This window comes from Xyrauchen texanus, chromosome 24 (genome assembly GCF_025860055.1).
Source record: "Xyrauchen texanus isolate HMW12.3.18 chromosome 24, RBS_HiC_50CHRs, whole genome shotgun sequence".
Lineage (NCBI taxonomy): Eukaryota > Metazoa > Chordata > Actinopteri > Cypriniformes > Catostomidae > Xyrauchen > Xyrauchen texanus.
Genome location: NC_068299.1, coordinates 20,228,640 through 20,252,722, shown reverse-complemented (window position 1 = coordinate 20,252,722; position 24,083 = coordinate 20,228,640). Strand labels below are relative to the sequence as shown.

At 36.4% G+C, this 24,083-nt stretch overlaps 1 protein-coding gene across 1 annotated transcript in view; it reads right to left on the bottom strand.

The window, feature by feature from the left end:
- Window positions 1-1,050: 1,050 nt before the first annotated feature.
- LOC127618264 (histone acetyltransferase KAT6B-like) overlaps window positions 1,051-24,083 on the bottom strand; it is a gene marked incomplete at its 3' end in the record, with an annotated part of 40,905 nt that continues 17,872 nt past the window's right edge. Inside the window, exon 3 of the mRNA XM_052090630.1 lies at window positions 1,051-1,071. Coding sequence (XP_051946590.1) covers window positions 1,051-1,071 — 21 coding nt within the window. The remainder of the gene's footprint in view (window positions 1,072-24,083) is intronic.

Genomic DNA, 24,083 nt, shown 5'->3' with positions numbered 1-24,083 from the left:
GTTCACACTGGACAATAAGTGCAAAACCAGTTAAACCACTAGAACCACTGCTCTAAAGAACTTTGTGTCCGGAAGCAACAGCGCGTCACACAGTTCTTGGATCATTGTGTGTGTGCGTTCCTTTATTCTTATGTCTTAGCTGTGCAGATCCATTAGACATTTTTCAAAAGTATCAATAAACCTGCTGTTCTGGACATTTCAAGTTTGTTTTCCATTATTTGTGCGGAGAATTTTCACCTAATGTTCTCATTATCCACTTGTCTCACCACCTGTAGATTATTAGATTAGAAGATTAGTAATTAAATCTCCAACATTTACATTCCTGTGATTGCTACATCTTTTCCTCCCCCGACTCTTTTGAGGTGGCTTTTGGAGTTGTTGTGTTTTAAATAAAAAAATTTTTATTGGATGTTTGACCACATGCTGCTGGTAGTGTTGTCACGGTACCAAAATTTCAGTAGTCAGTACCAATACCATTGAAATTTCACGGTACTCAATACCATTTTTGGTACCAAAGTAAAACACAAAAACAGGTTACTAAACAACACTCTTTTATTAACAAAGTTAACAAAACATTAGCAGCAGAACTACGAACAAAAATATGTAATTTAACAACACTTTAAATATATTATTTATTTATTATAACAAAACAGAACAATGAATGCTTAAAGTATTTTTGAACACTTATATAAGATTTGCTTCAACTTTTGCAACTTTTAATTTAAGTTTTTCCAAGTACTAAAAAACAAAACCTAAATAAACAAGCATACAATAGAATGAATAAAAAAACAAATTTCCAAACTAATGTGCAAAGTGCTCTCGTATCTCTCAATTTTCTTCATGATAAGAAATGCATAGCAGAGGTCGACCGATTAATCGGCCGATTTTTTGCATTTTTTACATAATCGGCCTCGGCCAATATCCACGCATATCCAGCCGATTATTAGGCAGGCGCATCTGTGGGCAGCCTAGTGTTGTTGTGGAACACGTGTTTGACGCACGCTGCCCCTAGAGTCACTTTCCAGCAGAGTGAACAGACCTCATCCGGTGCCTAAGGAAGGAGCTAAGTTCCTTGGAGAAAACAGTAAGGGTTAAATTTGTATAACTTCTTTAGATTTAATTAAAAACTTTTGATGTGTTAATGCCAACTTCAAGAAAAAACGTGACAAACGCGATAGTTGACATGACGTTCGGCTACTTTGGTTATTGATAGCGTAGTTGAAGTTGCATTATCACAGCAGAAGGGTTGCTATCATGTCACAATAAGCAAGCAAGAATTTTGCAATTACAGACAGTGAATCTGAGACTTTTATTTGTTCTGTTTGTGTGTCTTATATTTGAGAGGGTTGTCACTCAATGCAAAGAAATAAGTAATAAAAAAAGATACCAACGCACTATAGGCTATTGAAGGACTGGCTTTGGTAAACTCTGACGTTATCGGTTCTGCTGTCGGTACTGGAGAAATTAAGAAAATACATTATTGCTATAAAGAGAAAGCTATTTTATCTCGCCAGCCATTTCTAAGTATAATAATATGAAACCATTTGTCTGTGATGCAATTTAGCTATTCGCAGTCAGAGAGAGAGAACTCGCTCACGCGGTGCCACAGCGAGCACAACACGAGCCCTGCTAAATGAGTGACAGAACTAAACATTCAAACATAGCCTGGTTTAGATCTGTGATTATTAGTCGGATTTTATTTTAGATTTCGCCTTCCAAAGATTATAAAAAGAATATTTATAAATAAGTCGCATTCTGTCTAGCACAACTTCCTTCCCTTCACAGCGGTGCACTGACATTTCTCCCTAAAACTCAAACTTAACGTCAGAATCAGCACGTTTGGTGATTGTTGTAAAATGGTACTGTTGCTAAATTGTGGGACGCGTTTAATAATAAAAAGAGCGCAAGAGATACCGTTCCCAAGGCAGCGCACGCTCCAAAACACACTGCAAAGAGACAAGCAAACTATAGGCTACTTTGGGCTTCATGCATCTAAACGATCAACTATACACAAAAATATGTGAGAATTCACTTAAACACAGTTTATGTCTTAAATGGACGTAGTTATGGAAATAGTTGGGGAGAAAATATGCTGCATCAGGAGCCTATTAGATCTGCACTCGGTCTTAAAGGGGAAGCTGTCTATTAAACATGTGACGATTGAGCCATTACTGCGAATCAAACAACAAAAGGCAAAGAGAACATCACTTACAGCTCTTGAATGAATAACTTCTGCATTAATAAGCATGAATCTATCTATGATAAACTATGCAGTGTTATTTTACAATTGATTACTTTATTAGATTTCTTTTTAGACCACGCCTGAACAGTAATGTTAGTAGACCTACCTGAAGTAAAATTATTTATATATATATATATATATATAACAAAAAGAACCTTTAAGAATACCGTTAAAGTACCAGATCGATAAGCAGTATCGTAAGAGTAGTAATACCATTAAAACCTTAACGATACCCATCCCTAGTTATGCCAGTGCTTCTCTTGGATGCTCTGAATATTGGATTACGTGTCTGGATTGCCCCTTAATTAAAGCTGCATTTGGATCTCAACCTTCGTGTCTCGGAGCAGTTCGTAACACCTGCTTTGTTTATTTAATATATTTGTTATACATTATTTATACAATATGTTTTTACATTACATTTTTAATTTAAGTGTACAAGTGCAGATTGGTCAAGTGTTCAATAAATGTATTTGTTGAGAAATGTTGTCTATTTAAGTAATTATTTGTGTTACATTTTATCTTTCAAATAAAAGGTTCAAATAAGAGGTTAAAAACAAGCACATATCGGCCAAATAAATCGGCAGCATTAATCGGCCATCGGCCGACCCGGATTTCAAAAGATCGGCATCAGCCTGAAAAAACCAATATCGGTCGACCTCTAATGCATAGTGACATATATATAGATATTATGATAAAATAAGTCACGAGCAGTCGCGTTCTAATCTAGCTGCATTAAGCGTGAGCGCTCGAGGGATGAGTGTCCCCGAGGCAGAGTCTCTCTCAGCCGGGTCCAGTTTCAATCTCTCCCCCTTAGATCGGGACATTCACGCAACTTATAGAAGAGGCACCGACCACACAGAGAAATGCCAGTTTCTGAGTTTATAGTTATTAACATGACCTGCTTCTGTATTATTTGAACTTTAATAAAGCTATATATAACGCATTAAATTTGACTGCATTTAAGATGTAACACCGGGATGTTTCCTTTAAAGAGCTCCGCCTCTGCTTATTCCACAACGGTACATGCTTCTGAATGTACTTTTAATCATTCCCTAATACTTTGTGATCTACATAATATAAACGGTGAAAGTTTCAACTCCCCTGCTTTATTTGCTTGAATAAATCCGGGTGTCTGTCTTTCATGTGCTTTATTAAGTTTGATGTGTTTCCTCCTCTCATCAGAAAATTGTGAAAGCAACGTTTACAAAGAGGTTTTTGCTGATCTGTGATGTTTCCCATTTCATCAGCCTCAGTTACCTGGCTTTTTCCACTTTTCATTCCGACAAGATTCAGTTGAGGCTCCGCAGCATCTTTGCTTGCCGCAATCTTTTGCTTGTTGTGAGCGTTCGAAAGTTCCCGCCTCTGCATGGGTACCGGGTAGACCCGGTACCTTCAGAAATTCTGGTATCGTAAATTATATTTTGTTTGAGTACCGACTTGGTACCGGGGCACAGGTATTTTTGACAACACTAGCTGCTGGAACACAAGTGTTTTAATGGGCACACCATCCTGCTAGCATACATTGAAAAGAAACCCACATTATTATTATATGATTATCAAGATCTAACTATTTGCTTTGCAAACTATGTAGGTTTTGGACTTTCACCTGTATTTCATGATTTCACATTGCCGAGCTACAATTTTGATGAAGTTTTAACAACTTCACTTTCGTCAATGTATGCATTATTTTATGAATCTAGAAATGATAACATTACTTACAACATGATTAACATTACCAGTTGTACACACATCACAACAAAAAGGACAGTCATTGCCTGCAGTGCAATATTTATGAGACGCAAAGTTCTCAGTGCTTCCCCTCATTTAACAGAGCAAGGGACAACCAGAAAGTCAGACGATGATTGCACACGAAGCATGCACCATTTCCTCAAGCAGCTCTGCATCTTCCTTCAACTCAAAACATTGCTGTGGTTGAAACCGACACACCACTCCTAAGAGTTCATTGATTTGGGCAACTCGAACATGAGTCATCCCTTTAAAACACAGCACTGAAAAAAGAGAGAGGTGTCGCAATGGTCAAAAACTTTTATCTAGCGCATGTTTACATGGGCCAAAAAAAAAAAAAAAAAAAAAAGCACAATATTCGTCGCATCGAATTCCTGGTGGTTAATGTCATTAAAAAAAAAACAGAAAGAACTCCCATTGTCACACTTCACAATGAATGCCATATGAATCATATTTGCCAGAGATTAATTTAATTCTGGGATTTCATGCATTAGTAGACTCAAACATTATATACAGTATATTTCTTTCCTTGATTAAGATTTGCAAAACAATCCTTTTGAATTTCACAACAATAAAAATAAACAGATCAAGAACCACAGCTGACATCTGTCACCTTAAGCATAAGATTTCATGCTTACTGATAGTGGCACCTGGTGGCCGAGGCTGGTACCATATGCTAATTGTTAGCTAGCAAGCAAAAAAATAAAAATAAAATAAAAATAATAATAAAAATAACAATTTCTCGTGTTGACTCTGAGAGAAACATTTTTTTGTAGGACATGGGGTCAGGAAGGCACAAAGACACCTAAAAAAACATTATAACCTAGTGAGTTAAAAAAAATGTTTCCCTCAGTGCAGTTCAGGACTTCCGTATTTACAAACCCAGAGAGCCAGCAATTTATTAAGCACATGATTATAGAGGACAGATACACAGTGCTAGATATCAAGCAGCTCATGGCAGGGTATGAACACAGGGAACCTCAAATCAATCAAACATCATTACATTAGATGATCAAATGCACTGTAGCACTAAACAAATGCATTTATGATTAAATGCACAGGATTATAAACAAGCTAAAAAAATCCTCAAGTATAAAGTTACATAAATTGATAAATAAATACCCCAAGTATCAAATAGTGGGCAGCTATCCAAGACCTTTGAAGATCAGATGCAAAACCAGCCTAATACAAGGTACCACAAACAGGAAAATAAACCCAAATGTCTATTTTGATAACTGTAAAGATTACACTGCGCTGAAGCATTTAAAAAAGGCTGAAGCCAAAACAAAAGACATCAAACAGACAAAACAGCTACTACTGATGAAGGATGTCTAGCTGTCTGTGTCCTGAAATCTGTATGGCACAACACTTTGTTTCACCATACCACTTAGGGCTGTGATGTACAATGCAGAGCCTGTGTAAATATTGGCAATAGGACGTTATACAACTGTGAGAGGTGTAGCCAGTGCCCTCAGAACCAGAGTAATCCAAGGTGCTGATGCCAAAAGAAGATTACAAGGAACTGAGCAAGCTAAGTAAATAGCTCTTGAAGATAAGATCGTATCTTTCCTCCCATTAAAATCCATTGCATGCAGGATTCATGTAGTGGAAATCAGAAAAAGTTACATGGAATCTGAAGGAAAATCTGCCACCATACCCTCATGTCTCCAAACAGTTGCATCAAAATCTCAGCATGGGTTGTGTAAGCCTATTCAAGCTCAGGTCCTTAAAGCGATAGCTCATGCAAAAATAAAGATTCTGTGTTCATCTACTCACCATGTTGTTTATAAAAAATAATAAAAAAGTATTATTCTGCAATTAAAAAAATATATTTTTGTGTTCCACAGTATAATGTCAGCCATACAGGTTTGGAATAACATGAGGGTGAGCAAATTTCAACATTTTCATTTTTGGGTATACTATTCATTTAAATTTAGCATCAGACAGTCATAAAAACAAGCCAGTCTCCCAAGAAGAGGAATCAGAAGAACTCGAGAGTAAAAAAAAGTGAGCAATTCAGCTCAACTCTCTCCCAAAAGGCTCATCAGCAAGAGACGGAGCGATCTGTCGGGGGATGGTGCATATTAGATGCAGATGGGACATTAGAAGACAGAGTAAATCTACATCTAGTGGGTATGTTCTCTGTATCATCTCAAGAGAACCACTCAGGCTGAGCTCCCCACTGTGAGGTGGTGATAAATATTGAGTGTCTGTTCTTAGTGAGAAACTTGAGTAATGCTAGAAAAATGGTTTTATGCAACAGGCAATCAATCCCTAGCCTATTAATCAATATGGCAGACAATCAATTGCAGATGGGTTATTCATAAACATTGCAAGTTTTCATTTAAGTGCCAATTAGGGCTGATCTCATTTAATGTAACATGAGATCATATGAAACTCTAATGCTGATGCATGAGAGCAGCACTGCAGCTAGCGACTGACTGAGGAGCGGAAGAAAACACAGCTCACAGTCCAATTCTCTAAACTTTCACAGCTCCAGGTTATGTAGATTGCAAAGTATGAGGGAATTATAATGAAAAAATACAAAAGCACTCTCGTTGAGGAATAAGAGGAGCTGGAGCAAAACTTGGGTGTTGAGCGTCTTTAAAGGAACCACACTGGTGTTACATCTTATATGCAGTTATATTTAATGCATTATAGCTTTATTAAAATTCAAATAATAAGGAAGCAGGTCATGTAAATAACTACAAACTCCAAAACTGGCATTTCTCTGTGTGGCCAGTGCCTCTATGATAGGGCTGCACAATTAATCGAAATGAAATCAAAACCGCGATATGAACTTTTGCAATTATTAATCTGCACCCGGCTGATGCCCGCTCTGTCGCGGTGACGCTCATCCCTAGAGCATGCACGCTTAATACAGCTAGATTTTAACGTGATGGCTCATGACTTATTGAATCATAATATGAGTCACTGTGCATTTCTTATTGTGAAGAAAATTGGCAATAAGCAGTTTTATTAATACGAGATAGTTTGTTGTTTTGTGAGTAAAAGATGGATTGAAGTGAACAAAAGGTGAGAGGGTAGTCTTCGACCCATTATACACTACAACAAAAAATTTTATTTGTTGTTATTTTGGCTTGTTTTCCAATATTAATATGTAAAACTCTTTTAAAAAGATGTACATTTTTAACCAACTATGCTGCAGAAGAAAAAATTGTTATCTGAGAATGTTGAATATAATATTAAAAATACAAATATTTTAAAATATCTAAAAATCCTTTAAAAAAAAAGATGAATTCACCTGAGAAGCAGCATATAAGATATTTATACTTGCTTTTAACAAGAACTTGAATACAAGTATATTTTGACTTTGCTGCACACGCAGAACCAAGTGAATAAAATACACGTATATACAAAATACATTTATATTTAAGATACTTCCTCTTAAAGCGAGTCTAAATACCTTATATGTTGCTTCTCAAGTAAATGTATCTTGTTTTAAGGATTTTTAGACAATTTTAAATGGAAAACAAGACAAACACACTTGATAACAGTAGGATTTTTGCAGTTAATTTTTTTTTTACTGAATTAAACAATACATTTGTTTTTTTATTTCATTTAATTCTGTGAGTCATTTAGAGGTATTTTTAAAAGATGATTTTGTTCTCTTTATTGTTAGTAAGCACATTTAATACAACCTTTTAAGTCGGGGCACAAGCTGAATAATCAGTTAAGAGCTAATGATTAATAGTTGCAATAATTGCCAAACAGTCGAATAATCGATCTAATAATCAGATTAATTATCAAAATAATCGTTAGTTGCAGCCCTAGTGGCAATAGAAAGGCTCCAATCGATGGCCCATGAATTATATGCATGCCTCTTCAGTTGGATAGAGTTCTGAAATGAATGTGTGCTCATTGCCTATAAAGAAATCCTCTGCCTGAGGGTAAAGTAAACACAATACAAAACAAAAATCCCATCATGGACATAATGCTTGACCTCAATTGCCTCTAAACAATACATCTGCATTCATGCACAGGAGGAGAAAAGCACAGACACACAGTCTGATATAAATACAAATAAACCCTCTGCAGCAGCTCTACATGCCACATCATTCAAAAACATTAGCTGAAAATTGATTTCAATGGCAGAATTCCATTGCCTCTTGCTAGTTTTTTTCTCCACATTAAAAACACTCCGTTTTTAGGTTTAGGTTACATTTAGGTTATGCCAATGTATTTACATACACAATGAGGAATTTAAAAGCATAGCTACTTGAAAAGCATGGTATGTTCAACATTTAGTAAGTAATCTGAGCATTAAGCTACATGCCATATAGCACAAAAGAAATTAAAGTAAACAAGCTGACAGACTCTAAAATGAATTCATTTTTAAAAGGACAGTTCAGTCAAAAAGGAAAATTCTGTCATCAAACACTCAGAACAAAAGCAAATGTTAAGCAGAATTTCAGTCTCAGTCACTGATCTCGTTTACATGGACACCACAAAGTCATTTATTGTGAAAAAGCTGCTTAAGTCTGGAAAGCAGCTTACCTGTTTACACACACTGTGTTCGTGGCTTTCTCTTTACTCTCGCATAAAGTGGCATTAACCAGCTTTCACCACAATAATGCAATTTCCACACAACGCTTGTGTAAACAACAAACATGGGTTTGGCTATTTTATTATCTGTCATTTCCAGATATTCCAGAGCTGTTGCTGTGTTTGTTACCTTAACTTTAAGGAAACAGAAGAATTGCACAGCAATAGTGGTGTTTCCCTCTAACATCAAACTCTGGGATTCCCTTAATTTACTTGAGCGCATACACGTGGACGTGAGGGACAGCAGTCGATTTTAAATTGATGTATATAAATGGGTATATTTTATATTGTATGTGTTTTTCCTTTTACCACTGTACTCCAAGAAATGTTGAAATCTTTCCACAGTGTTGACTATTTTAAATCTGATGTATGGTTCCACCCTAAAAAGTTATCATTGTGAAAAATCTAGAGTTCTGGCAAACTTGATGCAAATTTACCACTTATTATTTTAACACGCAAATGAGCAATGTTTGCCAGAAGGTTCTTCACCTGTTGTGGTGAACCTGCAGCAAACCTTTTGCAACAATGGACAATTTGCCGCTACTGGCAAACCTGTGGTAATAATTTAGAGTTTGCTGCAAAGTTAATTTTCATGTTAAAATAATTAGTGGTTTGCCAGAAGTCTTGAATATTGAAATAGTAGTTATCCGGTCTACTCCAACTCACATGGAAACCCTTCAAAAACTTGCAAGTACGCTGCTAAACCACATGAGAATCCTGGATGTGTTAAACTATTTCTCTTAATTCCTTAAACGCATAAGAAAAAAAATTTGAAAAAATTTGAAAAAAATAAAACGCTTTCTGAAAAAACCTTGGGGATTTCATTTGCGCATGTGAACGTCGTAGTCATGATCCAGTTTCATTGCATTTTTTTAAATACAATGAAAGTGAATGTGATTAGGGCTACATTCTTCTAAACATCTTTTGTATTCAACAGAATTTACATTGGTATGGAACAACATGAGGGTGAGTAATTGATACCACCACCAATTTAAGACTACACCCTGCTGAATATTGTGACAAATCTGGAATGTTTGCAAAGCAACATTACACAGATGACAACGCATTCTCATTTTAAATGGGTAGGCTAACGAAAGCATATTTGCTCTTTAGTCAATTTGACAGAGGGATGCATTTTACCTGTAATGGTCATCTCATTCATTTACAATTTTACTTCTGTATAAAAGGAAACTTCACAATGGCAACAACTAAACAATCTTCTAGGTTGTTTTGTCCACTTAGTGGAGCGTGCATCAACACCAGGCCGATAACAGAATGTTCTGTGCACTGAATTAAAGGCCAATAAATCCAGACTGCAGTGGCTGGACTGTGGAACAAGTGCTACAGGTGCCAGTGAGCAAAACATGCTGTGAAAGTTGTGGTGGTGACAACCGCAGAGATGTGTACAGGTCATGATTTGAACAATGCAAAGCTAAAAGCTGAGGGGAAAACATTAAATTCTTATGTTTCAAATGAACATTTAAATAGTAGTAATTAGGCCACGTATACACTGCAGCTAAATTTGGTCGTCAGCTCACTTTATTCAATCCTGTTTTGTTTGTCACAGGAGTGGTGGTGGCGTAGTGGGCTAATGCACACAACTGTTAATCAGAAGGTCATTGGTTTGATCCCCACAGCCACCACCATTGTGTCCTTGAGCAAGGCACTTATCTTCAGGTTGCTCCGTGGGGATTGTCCCTGTAAGTGCACTGTAAGTCGGTTTGGATAAAAGCGTCTGCCAAATGCATAAATGTAAATGTAAATGTTCTGTACACACACAGTTCAGTAATTTACCAGAGTGACAACCACATTCTTCTCTACCAGATTAACTTCTGAAAAATTCCAGTAGTGACAACCGTATTTTCAAAGAGCCAAAATCCGACACTAAATTCTACTGAAAAGGGGCATTTACCTGTGATAGGGACGTCAATTTTCAGACATTTTCATAATCATTGTTTTTAAAATAATTGTCGTTTTTTATTTTTAAGAAATTTGCAAAGATTTCAAGCAAACTTCTTTCACATTGTCATTATGGGGTGTTTGTAGAATGAGGAAAATTATTAATTTAATCCATTATGGAATAAGGCTGTAACATAAAAAATTTGGAAAAAGTGAAGCACTGTGAATACATTCCGGATCCGCTGTAAATGCGCTTGTCATTCCCGAAACTTAGTGCATATGTGGCCTTAGAGAAATAAATAAAAATTGTGTAAGTGAGCTCTCAAAATATGCATTAGCCAACACAAAAGACGATGGATAAAAATAATCTTTTTAAAGGGATAGTTCACCAAAAATTTAAATAGTCATTATTTACTCACACTCATGATATCCCAGGTGTGTATGATTTCACCAGAACTCATTTGAAGAAAAATAGAAAAATATCTTGGCTCAATAGGCCCTTAAAATCCAAGTGAATGGAGATTTCCCTTTTGAAGCTCCAAAAATTACAGACAGTCAGCATAAATGTCATTGTTAAAACTGCAGCTGTTAAATTAATGTCTTCTAAAGTGATGCGTTCACTTTTGGTGTGAAAAATATCAGTATAGTACTTTAACTATAATCCTAAGTAGAGGTCGAACGATATGGGTTTTTTCAGGCCGTGCCGATCTTTTGAAATCCGGGTCGGCCGATGGCCGATAAATGCTGACGATTTATTTGGCCGATATGTGCTTGTTTTTAACCTCTTATTTGAACCTTTTATTTGAAAGATAAAATGTAATACAAATAATTACTTAAGATAGACAAAATTTCTCAACAAATACATTTATTGAACACTTGACCAATCTGCACTTGTACACTTAAATTAAAAATGTAATGTAAAAACATATTGTATAAATAATGTATAACAAATATATTAAATAAACAAAGCAGGAGTTACGAACTGCTCCGAGACACGAAGGTTGAGATCCAAATGCAGCTTTAATTAAGGGGCAATCCAGACACGTAATCCAATATTCAGAGCATCCAAGAGAAGCACTGGCATAACTAGGGATGGGTATAGTTAAGGTTTTAATGGTATTACTACTCTTACCGATACTGCTTATCGATCCGGTACTTTAACGGTATTCTTAACGGTTAAACGTTATATAGGCACAGTGATTCAATTTCAGGAAGGTCTACTAACATTACTGTTCAGGCGTGATCTAAAAAGAAATCTAATAAAGTAATCAATTGTAAAATAACACTGCATAATTTATCATAGATAGATTCATGCTTATTAATGCAGAAGTTATTCATTCAAGAGCTGTAAGTGATGTTCTCTTTGCCTTTTTTTGTTTGATTCGCAGTAGTGGCTCAATCGTCAGCATGTTTATTAGACTGCTTCCCCTTTAAGACCGAGTGCAGATCTAATAGGCTCCTGATGCACCATATTTTCTCCCAACTATTTCCATAACTACGTCCATTTAAGACATAAACTGTGTTTAAGTGAATCTCCAAGCAGATCGTTTTGACATATTTTTGTGTATAGTTGATCGTTTAGACGCGCACATGAAACCCAAAGTAGCCTATACTTTTCTTGTCTCGTTGCAGTCTGTTTCGGAGCACGCGCCGCCTTGGGAACAGTATCGCTAGCGCTCTATTATTAAACACGTCCCACAATTTAGCAACAGTAGCTAGACTGCATTTTACAACAATCAGCTGATTCTGAAGTTAAGTTTGAGTTTTAGGGAGAAATGTCAGTGCACCGGTGTGAAGAGAAGGAAGTTGTGCTAGACAGAATGCGGCTTATGTATAAATATTATTTTTATAATCTTTGGAAGGCAAATCTAATATAAAATCAGACTAATATCACAGATCTAAAGTGTAACCAGGCTACGTTTGAATGTTTAGTTCTGTCACTCATTAAGCAGGGCTCGTGTTGTGCTCGTTGTGGCACCGCGTAAGCGAGATCTCTCTCTCTTTCTCTCTCTCTCTGACTGCGAATAGCTAAATTGCTTCACAGACAAATGGTTTAATATTATTATACTTAGAAATGGCTGGCGAGATAAAATAACTTTCTCTTTATAGCAATAATAAATGTATTTTCTTAATTTCTCCAGTACCGACAGCAGAACCGATAACGTCAGAGTTTACCAAAGCCAGTCCTTCAATAGCCTATAGTGCGTTGGTATCTTTTTTTATTACTTATTTCTTTGCATTGAGTGACAACCCTCTCAAATATAAGACACACAAACAGAACAAATAAAAGTCTCAGATTCACTGTCTGTAATTGCAAAATTCTTGCTTATTTATTGTGACATGATAGCAACCCTTCTGCTGTGATAATGCAACTTCAACTACGCTATCAATATCCAAAGTAGCCGAACGTCATGTCGCCTATCGCATTTGTCACGTTTTTTTCTTGAAGTTGGCATTAACACATCAAAAGTTTTTAATTAAATATAAAGGAGTTATACGAATTGAATCCTTACCGTTTTCTCCAAGGAACTTAGCTCCTTCCTTAGGCACTGGATGAGGTCTGCTCACTCTAGGAGCAGCGTGTGTCGAACACGTGTTCCACAACAACACTAGGCTGCCCACAGATGCACCTGCCTAATAATCGGCTTGATATACTTGGATATTGCCGATGCCGATTATGTTAAAAAAAAATAATCAACCGATTTATCGATCGACCTCTAATCCTAAGTGAAGGTAAGCTTCACGAGAGGGTGGAGTCCAAGCGGTCTCTTGTGTGACATAATCTTGTGTTCTCCACTCAGTTGAAACATCCAGGATTAGCACACAAATGCACAATTGTGAGTAAAGAACATATATCTAAACCACAACCAAACAAGCTACTGTACAGCGTTGCTCCTCGCTTGTAAAGAGCGCTGCTCTTCCGGGAGTGTTGCACGTGCCTCAGTTCTTGCGTGTTTCAAATGCCAATGTGATTACATCACACACGCATACTGCTCCTGAACGGAAGCTTGATTTAGAGTTAAAGTACTTAAATATTTATATTATTTACACCAAAAGCGATCGTGTTGATATTGATTAGCTTTTGAGTCGTATCGATGACATTTATGCTGACTGTCTGTGATTTTTGAGGTTCAAAAAGGAGAAATCGCCCTTCACTTGCATTTTAAGGACCTACTGACCTAAAATATTTTTAAATTTTTCCTTCAAATGTGTTCTGGTGAAGAAAGAAAATCATACACACCTGGGATATCATGAGGGTGAGTAAATAATGAGAGAATTTTCATTTTTGGGTGATCTATCCCTTTAAGCTTGCCATTAGCCAACAAAACAGACAATGGATACAAATATTTTTTAAAGCTTGCCATTGTTTTGGATGCATGGTATTACTTTCTACCAGAGAACCATAAGAGACATTAGGCAGAATTAAAGTAAATGTCAGTCACCATTCACCTTTCATTGTACTGAAAAAAAAAAAGATGCAAAAAAGGAAATGGTGACTGAGGCTATAGAAAGAAATTCATACAGATTTGGACCAACATAAGGGTGAGTAAATGACAAATAAACTATCCTTTTAAGAAGCCAGTGAGTATAAATCACAACATATGTTTAAGGCTACATGGGCCATTCCCTTTTGTATCCACTGTGAAACAGTAATGATCGGTAAGAATCACTTGAAGCAGTAAACATGGGGTTTAACCCTCATTAAACTTGCCTGCTGCTTTTCTTATCTTCACAAGCTTTGAATCCAGAGATCTCAAGCTTTAATATCCACAGGTAGGGGCATATCTTTTAAATGGCGGCATGTATGTGGTTATGTTTGGCCCTCATCCCATAACCAGACACTGACAGTAATTGACACGTAATTGTGTTTCTCCCTGCTTGGTATGTGTGATCCAATTCAGTGACAAGCACATAAGAATCATCTTTCATGTGGTTTGAGACCAACTAGAGAGAAGTAAGATTTTATTTAAACTCAGCAATGTCTCACGCTTCAGCGTGAAAGAGGAATGTAGGGCAGATCTGTTCTAACGCTGAACTGTGACTTGTCCCATTACAAATTCCAACAGCTCTATTAGCTCATCCAGGCCTCTAAAGTCATGGAACTTAACGAGAATGGCAGGGCTATTACATTACCATTACTTCAATCAGGTCAGTCTGCCTGAGGAACAACAACACAGTACACGCTCAGGTATCTGAGAGTCAGTACAACTAAGTGACAATTACTGTAGCCCTAATTAAGCCATTGCCACTTCAGGCTGGGTCGGACTCTTTCTTCATTATGCATATATGTGATGGCAGTGGCATCAGTATTTAGGGACATGGGTTGTTAACACAAATGGCAACAAAAATTGATGCAGGAACTCTAGAATTACAGAGATCTCAATCTTGCCTTTTAATACAGACTTTAACATCAGTTGAAGAGCCAGAGCAGAGACAGACTTTGTAGTTCTGTTAGTCTAAATGCTACATAATAAAAACTAAAAGTGTTAAAACAATGGACACAAGCATGCACTCACTTGCACTCATGAATGCACAATGGATGACAAGATTTTCACTGAAATATTACTTAAATTACATGTTTTTCATCAAAACCAAATGCCTTTAGAAGACTTTGAATATGACGCATGAGATGCACGGACTATTTTTATTATACTTTTGGGTCAACTGCTGTGTTGAATACACGGTCAACTGCCATTGTATTGAAAAGGCCAGAAAATTTTACATTCTGTTTTTCGTAAATTACAATTTTGGGTGGACTAGGCCAATTACTTTAATAAGTCTTTCTAAAAACATTAGCTCTTTGTGATTTATATAAACAGTGATGCTGATTGAACATTTACAAATAATATATAATTACATAATTATTTTTGGCTACTACTGCCTCAAATGGAGCATTTAGCAGAAGACACAGAGGATGGAGATGTATCAAAGCAAACAACAAAACAATGAACTGGACAAACAAATTTGCTCAAAAACTCTAAATAAAAATTCCAATAAAAATTCACTTAGCCTACTGTCTGTAGGTTTGGGAGTCATTCAGACTTCAACAACATTCTAGAGAACTCTAGGACGCTTACAGCACTATTTGATCAATTATGAATGTACTTTTTTTTTTTTTTTGCCGCAGAAAGTCAAGGCTAGATTTCTTTTGGAGACTGCATCAGCCACAGCTGGTAAAAGACCTTCATCAAATTAATATCTTTTAAGTCAAGCAAGAGTTGAGAATGTCAAAAAAAAAAAAAAAAAGAGGAGGCCAGCCATGAGATTTAATATACCTTCAATGCTAAATCAAACCCTGCCAGCTAATGGGACAAAAGAAAGGCGGATTTGGCCCTCTCTTTTCTCATAATTTAACCCCTCGCAGAATATAATAAAGAGGCCTGGAGCAGCTGCAGACTGACCAGTCCCCAAGTACACAATTAACAACAAAAGAGCCCTTTTAACACATTGAGCTAATCAGCAGCCGGCCCACCACTGCAGTCCCCCTGAACCATCTGCAAGACGACAGACCTTCTCCCTGATTGAGAAAAAAAAAAAGACTGGCACCATGCTATCATGTCCTAGGGTCAATGAAGCACATTGCTTAGCAACAGTCAAGCCCCTGTGCCTGGAAACCAAAAGCTTTTGCTTTCAAAGAGCAACTCAAACAGTGGACAAGCGAATGTGCTCCAAAATTTGATTACCAAATGGCCTCCAATTGTTAGTTGACCACTACTGAAGAGAGCATTAAGAGCCACCTAGTATGAACCTAAAGTGACCAGAATTTTGGACATGCAAGATGACATTGAGTGCATAAAAATGTTTTGCATGCGCAAGATGACATTGAGCACATCAAAAAATATTTTGTACACGCTTGAACTTGAGTTTTGTAAAGCAATTTATCTTCTTGCAAAGATGAATAATTTGTTTGCGAGTGCAAGATCTCACTATCCTCATTTGTGCTCTGTGTGCGCCCTGAACTTTAGACTGCTCGCTTGTTTTTACACCCGTATTCCGACAAGTCCTGCCACCTATGTCAGGACTGGCTATTAGGAGCTGCTTACAAGCTCTCTGTGATTGGACAGCTACATGGTAGCTACAGCAACCATCTAAGTGTAAATATTGCAGAAGAGCCAACAGGCACAATGCTCCAAGTTCAGTACACACTTTAAATACTGTATGCAGTTACCATTCCAAAAGATATTTACCCCGTGGATTACAGACATACCAGGAATACTGAGAGGCTTAATTTACTGTAAAGGAAGTTTTTCAAAAAATAGTAGCCTGGGATCATGCAATGCTAAGGACTTATTTCTATTTATCTCAAACAATTGAGGTTCAATATACTGTACATTTAATTTACCCCAAACTATGACAGGAGACATAATTAGCTGCTTCTCCCTTTCTTCAGTATCTTCTAAATAAATTTTGCCATAACGGTTCGGGTAGAATGCATAGACCATAAAAAAAGCATAGACCATAAAAAAAGAGCATACTGAACATTTCAAGACCCCACAGCTCTAAAAGCAAACAAAAAGCTTTCCTAATTTATTATCAAGTATAATATAGAATATTAATTTAGCCAATATTTATAAATTTTCATAATATTTATAATACACAAGGTATATTTATTATATTATAAATATTTAAATAATATTTTTTGTAATAACAACAAAAAGAATGGTCAGTGGTTGCTGATCCATGGTAGACTATAATCTGTGTGTAATCACATTTATTTTAATAAACTGCTCTCTCAGAATATCATTTGGGATAGTGTAGTTTTGACTTCAGTCACATTTTACAGTGTAGTTTTACAAATGGGAGAGATTATATTAATATAATCTCAGATAAAAGTGGTTGATAACATGGGCAAGCTAGTAGCTACGTACGTGTAACTTGGTAACCCAAACCAAATACTAGCCAACAGAACCAAATGCTAATATAGACCATACTAAGAGAGCTAGACAGTAGTGGTCGACCAATATATTCAGAGGCCGATAAATTGTCAGATTTTCGGACGTTTTAAATTATCGGCTGATAAATTCTCATTTGGCCGATTTGTTTCTTGAGGGCGCAGAGAATCGCCTGCTTGCATGTGAAGCAACTGAGACATGTAAATGAACAGTCATGGTTTTGTTGTTACGTGCAATCGTGTTACTACAATAAGACCGGTGTGCAACACAGTCTCATTTAAATGGTCTGCATATCAGAGCATTACATTAACTGAATGTTAGTCTGTGTTAATGAAGTGCTAGCCTGTTTCATTTCCCGTCTCTCTCCACAACAGTTGAACTTCTGATATTTAACTGTCTTCTCGATTGATAAAAAGGCAAATATCAGTTGAACTAATATCATATACCGTCTGCAAATATGCGCATATCTTGTTTAAACAGATGTATAATACACAAACCTCACAAAACTTGAGCAGATCCAGCATCCTGTGGAGTGCTTATTTATTTATCTCTAAAGTATGCTATCAGCCTCTCCTCAGCAGTTCCCTGTCACTTTTAACTTTCTTTTCTAATGATAAAAGACAAATATCAAGAAAACTATAATATACCATCTGCAAATATGCAGAAATCTAATGTAAAAAGATGTCATTCACGAACCTCATGAAAATCCAGTGTTTTATTCCCATCAATCGCTCATCTAATATCTTCCTCTGAAGCACGTATTCTATCAGCCAGAATCAACACTTCAGGATCAGGATAAAAAGTTCCTCTGATTAACAAATCATGATGGTCAGTCCGTGACAATACAAACGGGCAATCCAGGGCGTTTTGACATTGCCTGTCAGTCATCTCGAGAACGAGCATGCGCATTAGCTATACAAGCTGGGAAAACTGCGTTTTTTGGCATAGTCTGAGGTAAAGCAGCAAAATTTAGGATGCCAGCGCTGTCAGATTTTACTGCTGATTTGAAATATGTTCTTTGATCGTAATCTTGACCAACCATTTTTAAGAATTAATTGTTCCCCCATACAAGTAGATAGGCAATCATGCACTGGCATGATTGGAAATAGTCTCCCAGGAGCATTCCAAAGATGGCCGCCAGACTTACTAGAAAGACTTTGGCTGGATCCACACGATCTTGTGAGTGCATCTTCAAAGTAAAAGCATTTCACGTGTGCTAGATGTCTTATCCACTAGACTGTATGTATGATTCTGTATTTCTTTTAGAAAATTTGAATGGTAACGTGTAGTGGTCGACCGAGAATATATCGTCTGATATTCTGACTTTTTTTAATTATCTGCATTGGGCGATACATTTTCCCATTTGGCCATTTTTTTTGAGGCTGCCAAAAATCACCTGCTTGCATGTGAAGCATCTGAGACATGTAGATGATCAGTAACTGTTTGTTTTGTTGTTACATCCCATAGTGGTATGCAACAGTGTCATTTAAATGGTCCACATATCAGAGCAGAGGCAGACGCATTTGAGCTCAATGTTAAAGTGCTCGCCTGTTTCATTCTCTCTCGCTCACCAGTTCCCTTTAACTTTTAACTGTCTTGTCTAATGACAAAAAGGCAAATATCAAACTATTATCATATAATGTCTGCAAATATGTGCATATCCAATAAATCAACCATACACAACTTCAGCAGATCCAGCGTCCTGTGGAACGCTCATAAATCTTTCTCTGAAGCCTGTATTCTAACAGTGTCTCCTCAAAAGGTCCCTGTAACTTTTCTTATGATATAGGCAAATATCAATACAAATTATATTATATACCATCTACAAATATGCACACATCTTGTTTAAACAGATGTCATTCACAAACCTCAAGAAAATACAGCATGTTCTTCCCGTCGAGCACTCATCAAATATCTTTCTCTGAATCAAAAACTTCAGTATCAGGATCAAAAGTTCCTCTGATTCACAAATCAAGAAGTAGGCGATCCAGGCCATTTAAATGTCAGGAGATGGATCTGCACTTCAAGGCTGCATCCCAAACCAGGAAAATGCTGACTCCTGAGGCTGTATACGGAGGTACAATGAAAATAAATGATTTTCAAACTGTTCAGAGACCAGTTTCCGAATGAATTCCATTCATTCAAAACAGATGTCAGTTAAGCCATTAACTGATTAGGCAACAAGGTAGCAAGTCAGCAGCATACATTTCCAGATTCAGCCCAAGGTAAAAGTGCTTCACGTTTGCTATAAGTAGGCCTAGATGTCTTATTCACTATGCACTGCATGTAAAATTGGTTTGATTCTGTATTTGAGTAAATGCGATTGCTAATGTGGACATGCCATCCATAGTTGCCAAACTACTGTGTGTACTGTTATTTACTTCTTCCTAATATATTAACAATTTCTTCATTTTCATCAATAAATTACAAAAATGTTATGACTAAATAGAAATCTGAAGAGACTGCTATCTACCATTTAAAATACAATATTATTTTTTCTTTTGTGTGTAATTGAATATAGTGCTTAAAAAGACTTGATTATTATATTTTTTTTTATTGTATCTGTCTATCGGCCACCCTGCCTCTGAATATCGGCCATTAAAAAACCCATAACTGTTGACAACTACTAGACATATGGTTATCTAGCTAGTAAGCCAGTGTACGGACTAAAAAAAATATATTTCATAAAAGGATAAATAAAAACAGTTGTCAACAAAAAGAACTGCTTTTGTGTGATCATATTTTTACACATTTCCTTTCTTGAAAACACACTATCCCCTTCTCTTGTTTTGATTAGCAGTATGATCTGTGATCTAGCCAGCCAATCAAAATGTACCACCTCATCTTTGATTGGTTGAAATTCAGGCACATTATAACGCTGTGAACTTGAGCAAGCGGTCAAAGCTATGAGCACAAATACACGTACAAATACATTTATTCAAGTGCAGAATTAATTTTTGTTTGCTAAAAAATGAGTTAATCTTTGCAAGAAGATACATTGCTTTACAAAACGGAGTTCATGTGAATACAAATTACCTTTGCGTGCACACAGAATTGTGGCACAATCACCAGAAGTGTTAATCACATCCACTTGCATTGTATGGACCTACAGATCTGAAATATTGTTCTAAAAATCTTTATGTTCAGCAGAAGAAAGAACGTCAAGCATATCTGGGATAACATGAGGGTGAGTAAATTATGAGTTTTCATTTTTGGGTGAACTCTCCAGTTAACCACACATGATATTATACATGGAGACTTGTAAATCTATTCCAAACTTTAGCCCAAAATCATTATATAAAGAATAAGAGACATGCATAAAACTGTGATAATAAACTTACATTTACATTTTACATTTATGCATTTGGCAGACGCTTTTATCCAAAGCGACTTACAGTGCACTTATTATAGGGACAATCCCCCCGGAGCAACCTGGAGTTAAGTGCCTTGCTCAAGGGCCCAACAGTGGCATCTTGGTGGTGCTGGGGCTTGAACCCCCAACCTTCTGGTCAGTAACCCTGAGCCTCAACCACTGAGCCACCACTGCCCCCAGTGGTTAACTTAAAGGGTTTGTTGTAACTAGCCCCTGGGGTTTATGAACTGTGGAAATGACAATCTGCTATACTCCGATGCAGGTATTACATAAAGTTGGTGGGGGAAAAAAAAAAGAAAAAGTTAAGTGTCAGCTGAACAGCCCAACCAGAATGCCACACACTGGAACACAGGATACCAAATAAGGGTGAATCACAAGATCCTATGTATTTATAACAGACTCTGTTAATGCTGCTGTCTATCAATATCAACTATGTTTCCCATGACACTATCTTCACTCCAACTGTTTGTCACTGCTGAATGTCACTCATTTGCATAAAGTTTAACCGGACATGCATGCATCTAGTCGCCAAAAGGTAGCTTAAACAACTGTACAACCCATGGACCCTTTTCACTGACTATGACGACGTGTTTATGTATTTAGCAGTGAAAATTTGCAAACATTTACATTTATACAATTATATTACCCTGGAATTACCACAGATGTGATGAGGTTTCTTGCGCTGCTGCTGAGAGTGTGACAATGAATTTGCCATCTCTTCTGACTGTCGTAATCCATCGCTCTCAACATTTTTTACATTTGGAAAGTTATGGAAACACAATAGTGGCATTCTGCTTTTGATGGAGCAAATTGATAAGATAAAAAAAAATAAATAACAATAAATATATTATATACACACACTCATACATATACACTGTAAGCCAAAAGTTTGTAATAATTATTACATTATTAGAACTTTATTAATCCCTGTGGGGGCAATTAATAATGTACAGCTTGTGCGGTTACGGAAGGAAATCGGTACTTTAATTCACCAAAGTGGCATCCAATGGATCATAAAGTATAGTCAGGACATTACTGATGTAAGAAAATAAAATAAAAAATAAAAAACTACTTTTTTTTTTAATCAAATCTAGACAGGCCCCATTTCCAGCAGCAATCACTCCAACATCTTATCCTTGCGTAATCATGCTAAATTAGTAAAAAAAAAAAAAAATAATCACTTGCCATTATATCAAACACAGCTGAAAGCTATTTGTTTAGGAACCACATTATAGCGACCACGAGGAGGTTACCCCATGTGACTCTACCCTCCCTAGCAACTGGGCCAACCTGGCTGGAGTCACTTAACATGCCCTGTGTGATAATTGACTGACAACACAGCCATATCTATGGCAAGAGCTACAGGAAACGTGGGGTGAAATGTCCCCTGAGTATCTGGACAAACTGACACCTAGAATGTCAAGGATCTGCAAAGCTGTCATTGCTGCATGTCGAGGATTTTCTAATGAGAACTCTTTGAAGTAGTTTAAGAAGTTTTTTCAAATTGTAATTCTTCACGTTATTAATGTCCTGACTATACATTGTGATGGGTTGGATGCCACTTTGGTGAATAAAAGTTCCAATTTCTTTCCATAAGAGAAAAATCTGTACATTATTCCAAACTTTTGGCCCCCAGTGCATGTATATATATGTGTGAGAGATATATATTTTAGACATGTCCCGATCGATCGGCCGCCGATCAAAATCAGCGAATTTTCATCTTAAATCCATGATTGCCGATCGTGCCTAGATTTAGGGCCGATCTTTTTTGCAGCATGCAGGCAATCACACATACACTGCTCCTCTAATGAATGAGTGCTTTCTCAGCCCTTGAAGCATGACAGAATGGTCTATGGAGGGTGAGTTGTTGGCAATTCTAAACAATCACGAATGTAATCTTTCAGACATGATGTAACTGAAATTTTTTTAGGTGTGTGTTTGTGACTAAGAGCAGCACTCATTTACTGAAGCGCACTGCACAAGCAGACTATAGCCTATTTGGGCTGAAATTATTAGTTGGAGTTATCGATAAAGTCTACAATAAATAATGGTCGACAAAAATTTTAATTGTTGAACAGTAATTTGATCTCTTTTAAATGTAAAATGAGATCACAGTAAACTCTAGAAGCAATGCAGTTCGAGCCTGATTGAGGATAGGAAGAAAACAGCTCACAGTCAAGATGCACTCTAAACCTTCACAGCATCATGTGATGTAGATCGCAAATTATGGGGGAATTATAATGCAAAAATACAAATAAGTTAAAATACAGAAACACTCTCTGTGTGGAATAAGCAGAGCCGGAGCTCTTTAAGGGAAACACCCCAGCGCTACACCTTAAATGCAGTTATATTTAATGCATTATAGCTTTATTAAAGTTCAAATAATAAGGCAGAAGGTCATGTAAAAAACTACAAACTCCAAAACTTTAGTTTCTCTGTCGTTCAGCAAGATTCTAATGTGATGCTCGTGACTTAATGAAGCATTATATATGCGTCATTATAAATTGGCAATATGCAGCTTTATTAATATTATATTTTTTTGTGAGTTAAAGATGGATTGAAATGAACTAAAAGATGAGAGAGAGGTAGTCTTTGCCCCATTACACACTGCAACAAAATACGTTTGATTTATTTTTGTTTTGGCTTGATTTCCAAATATAAATATCTAAAACTCCTTTTTAAACACCATACATTTTCTTAGCAGCTATACTTACAAAAAAAATTGACCTGAGAATGTTGAATATAATATTAAAAATACAAATATTTTAAAATATCTAAAAATCATTTAAAAAAGATGCATTTACCTGAGAAGCAGCATATAAGATATTTATACTTGCTTTTAGTGAATAGATCATGAATATAAGTATATTTTGTCTTTACTGCACTCGCAGAAGTATAACCAAGTGAAAAAACATTTATATTTGAGGCATCCTCTTAAAGCAAATCTAAATATTATATGTTGCTTCTCAAGTAAATGTATCTTGTTTTAAGGATTGTTACACAATTTTAAAATGGAAAACAAGACAAAAACACTTGATAACATTTTTTGCAGAGAATTTCTTTACTGAATTAAAATTTAAAAGTATTTTTCCCTTTAATTCAGAGAGTCATTTAGAGATTATCCTTAAATTGGCACTGGTGACTAGGGGTGGGCGATATCTCGATATTTAAAATATATCGAGATATTTTTTAAACACAATATGAATTTTGACATATCAGTATATATCGATATATTGTTTATATTCAATTCTGATTTCAGCCACTTTGCTCGCTTGCTTTCTCTGTGCTGTGCTCGCTCCGCCTCCGCTCGCCTCGTCTCCTTGCTTTTGCTCCCCTCCCTTCGCGTGTTGTCTCATTCAACATG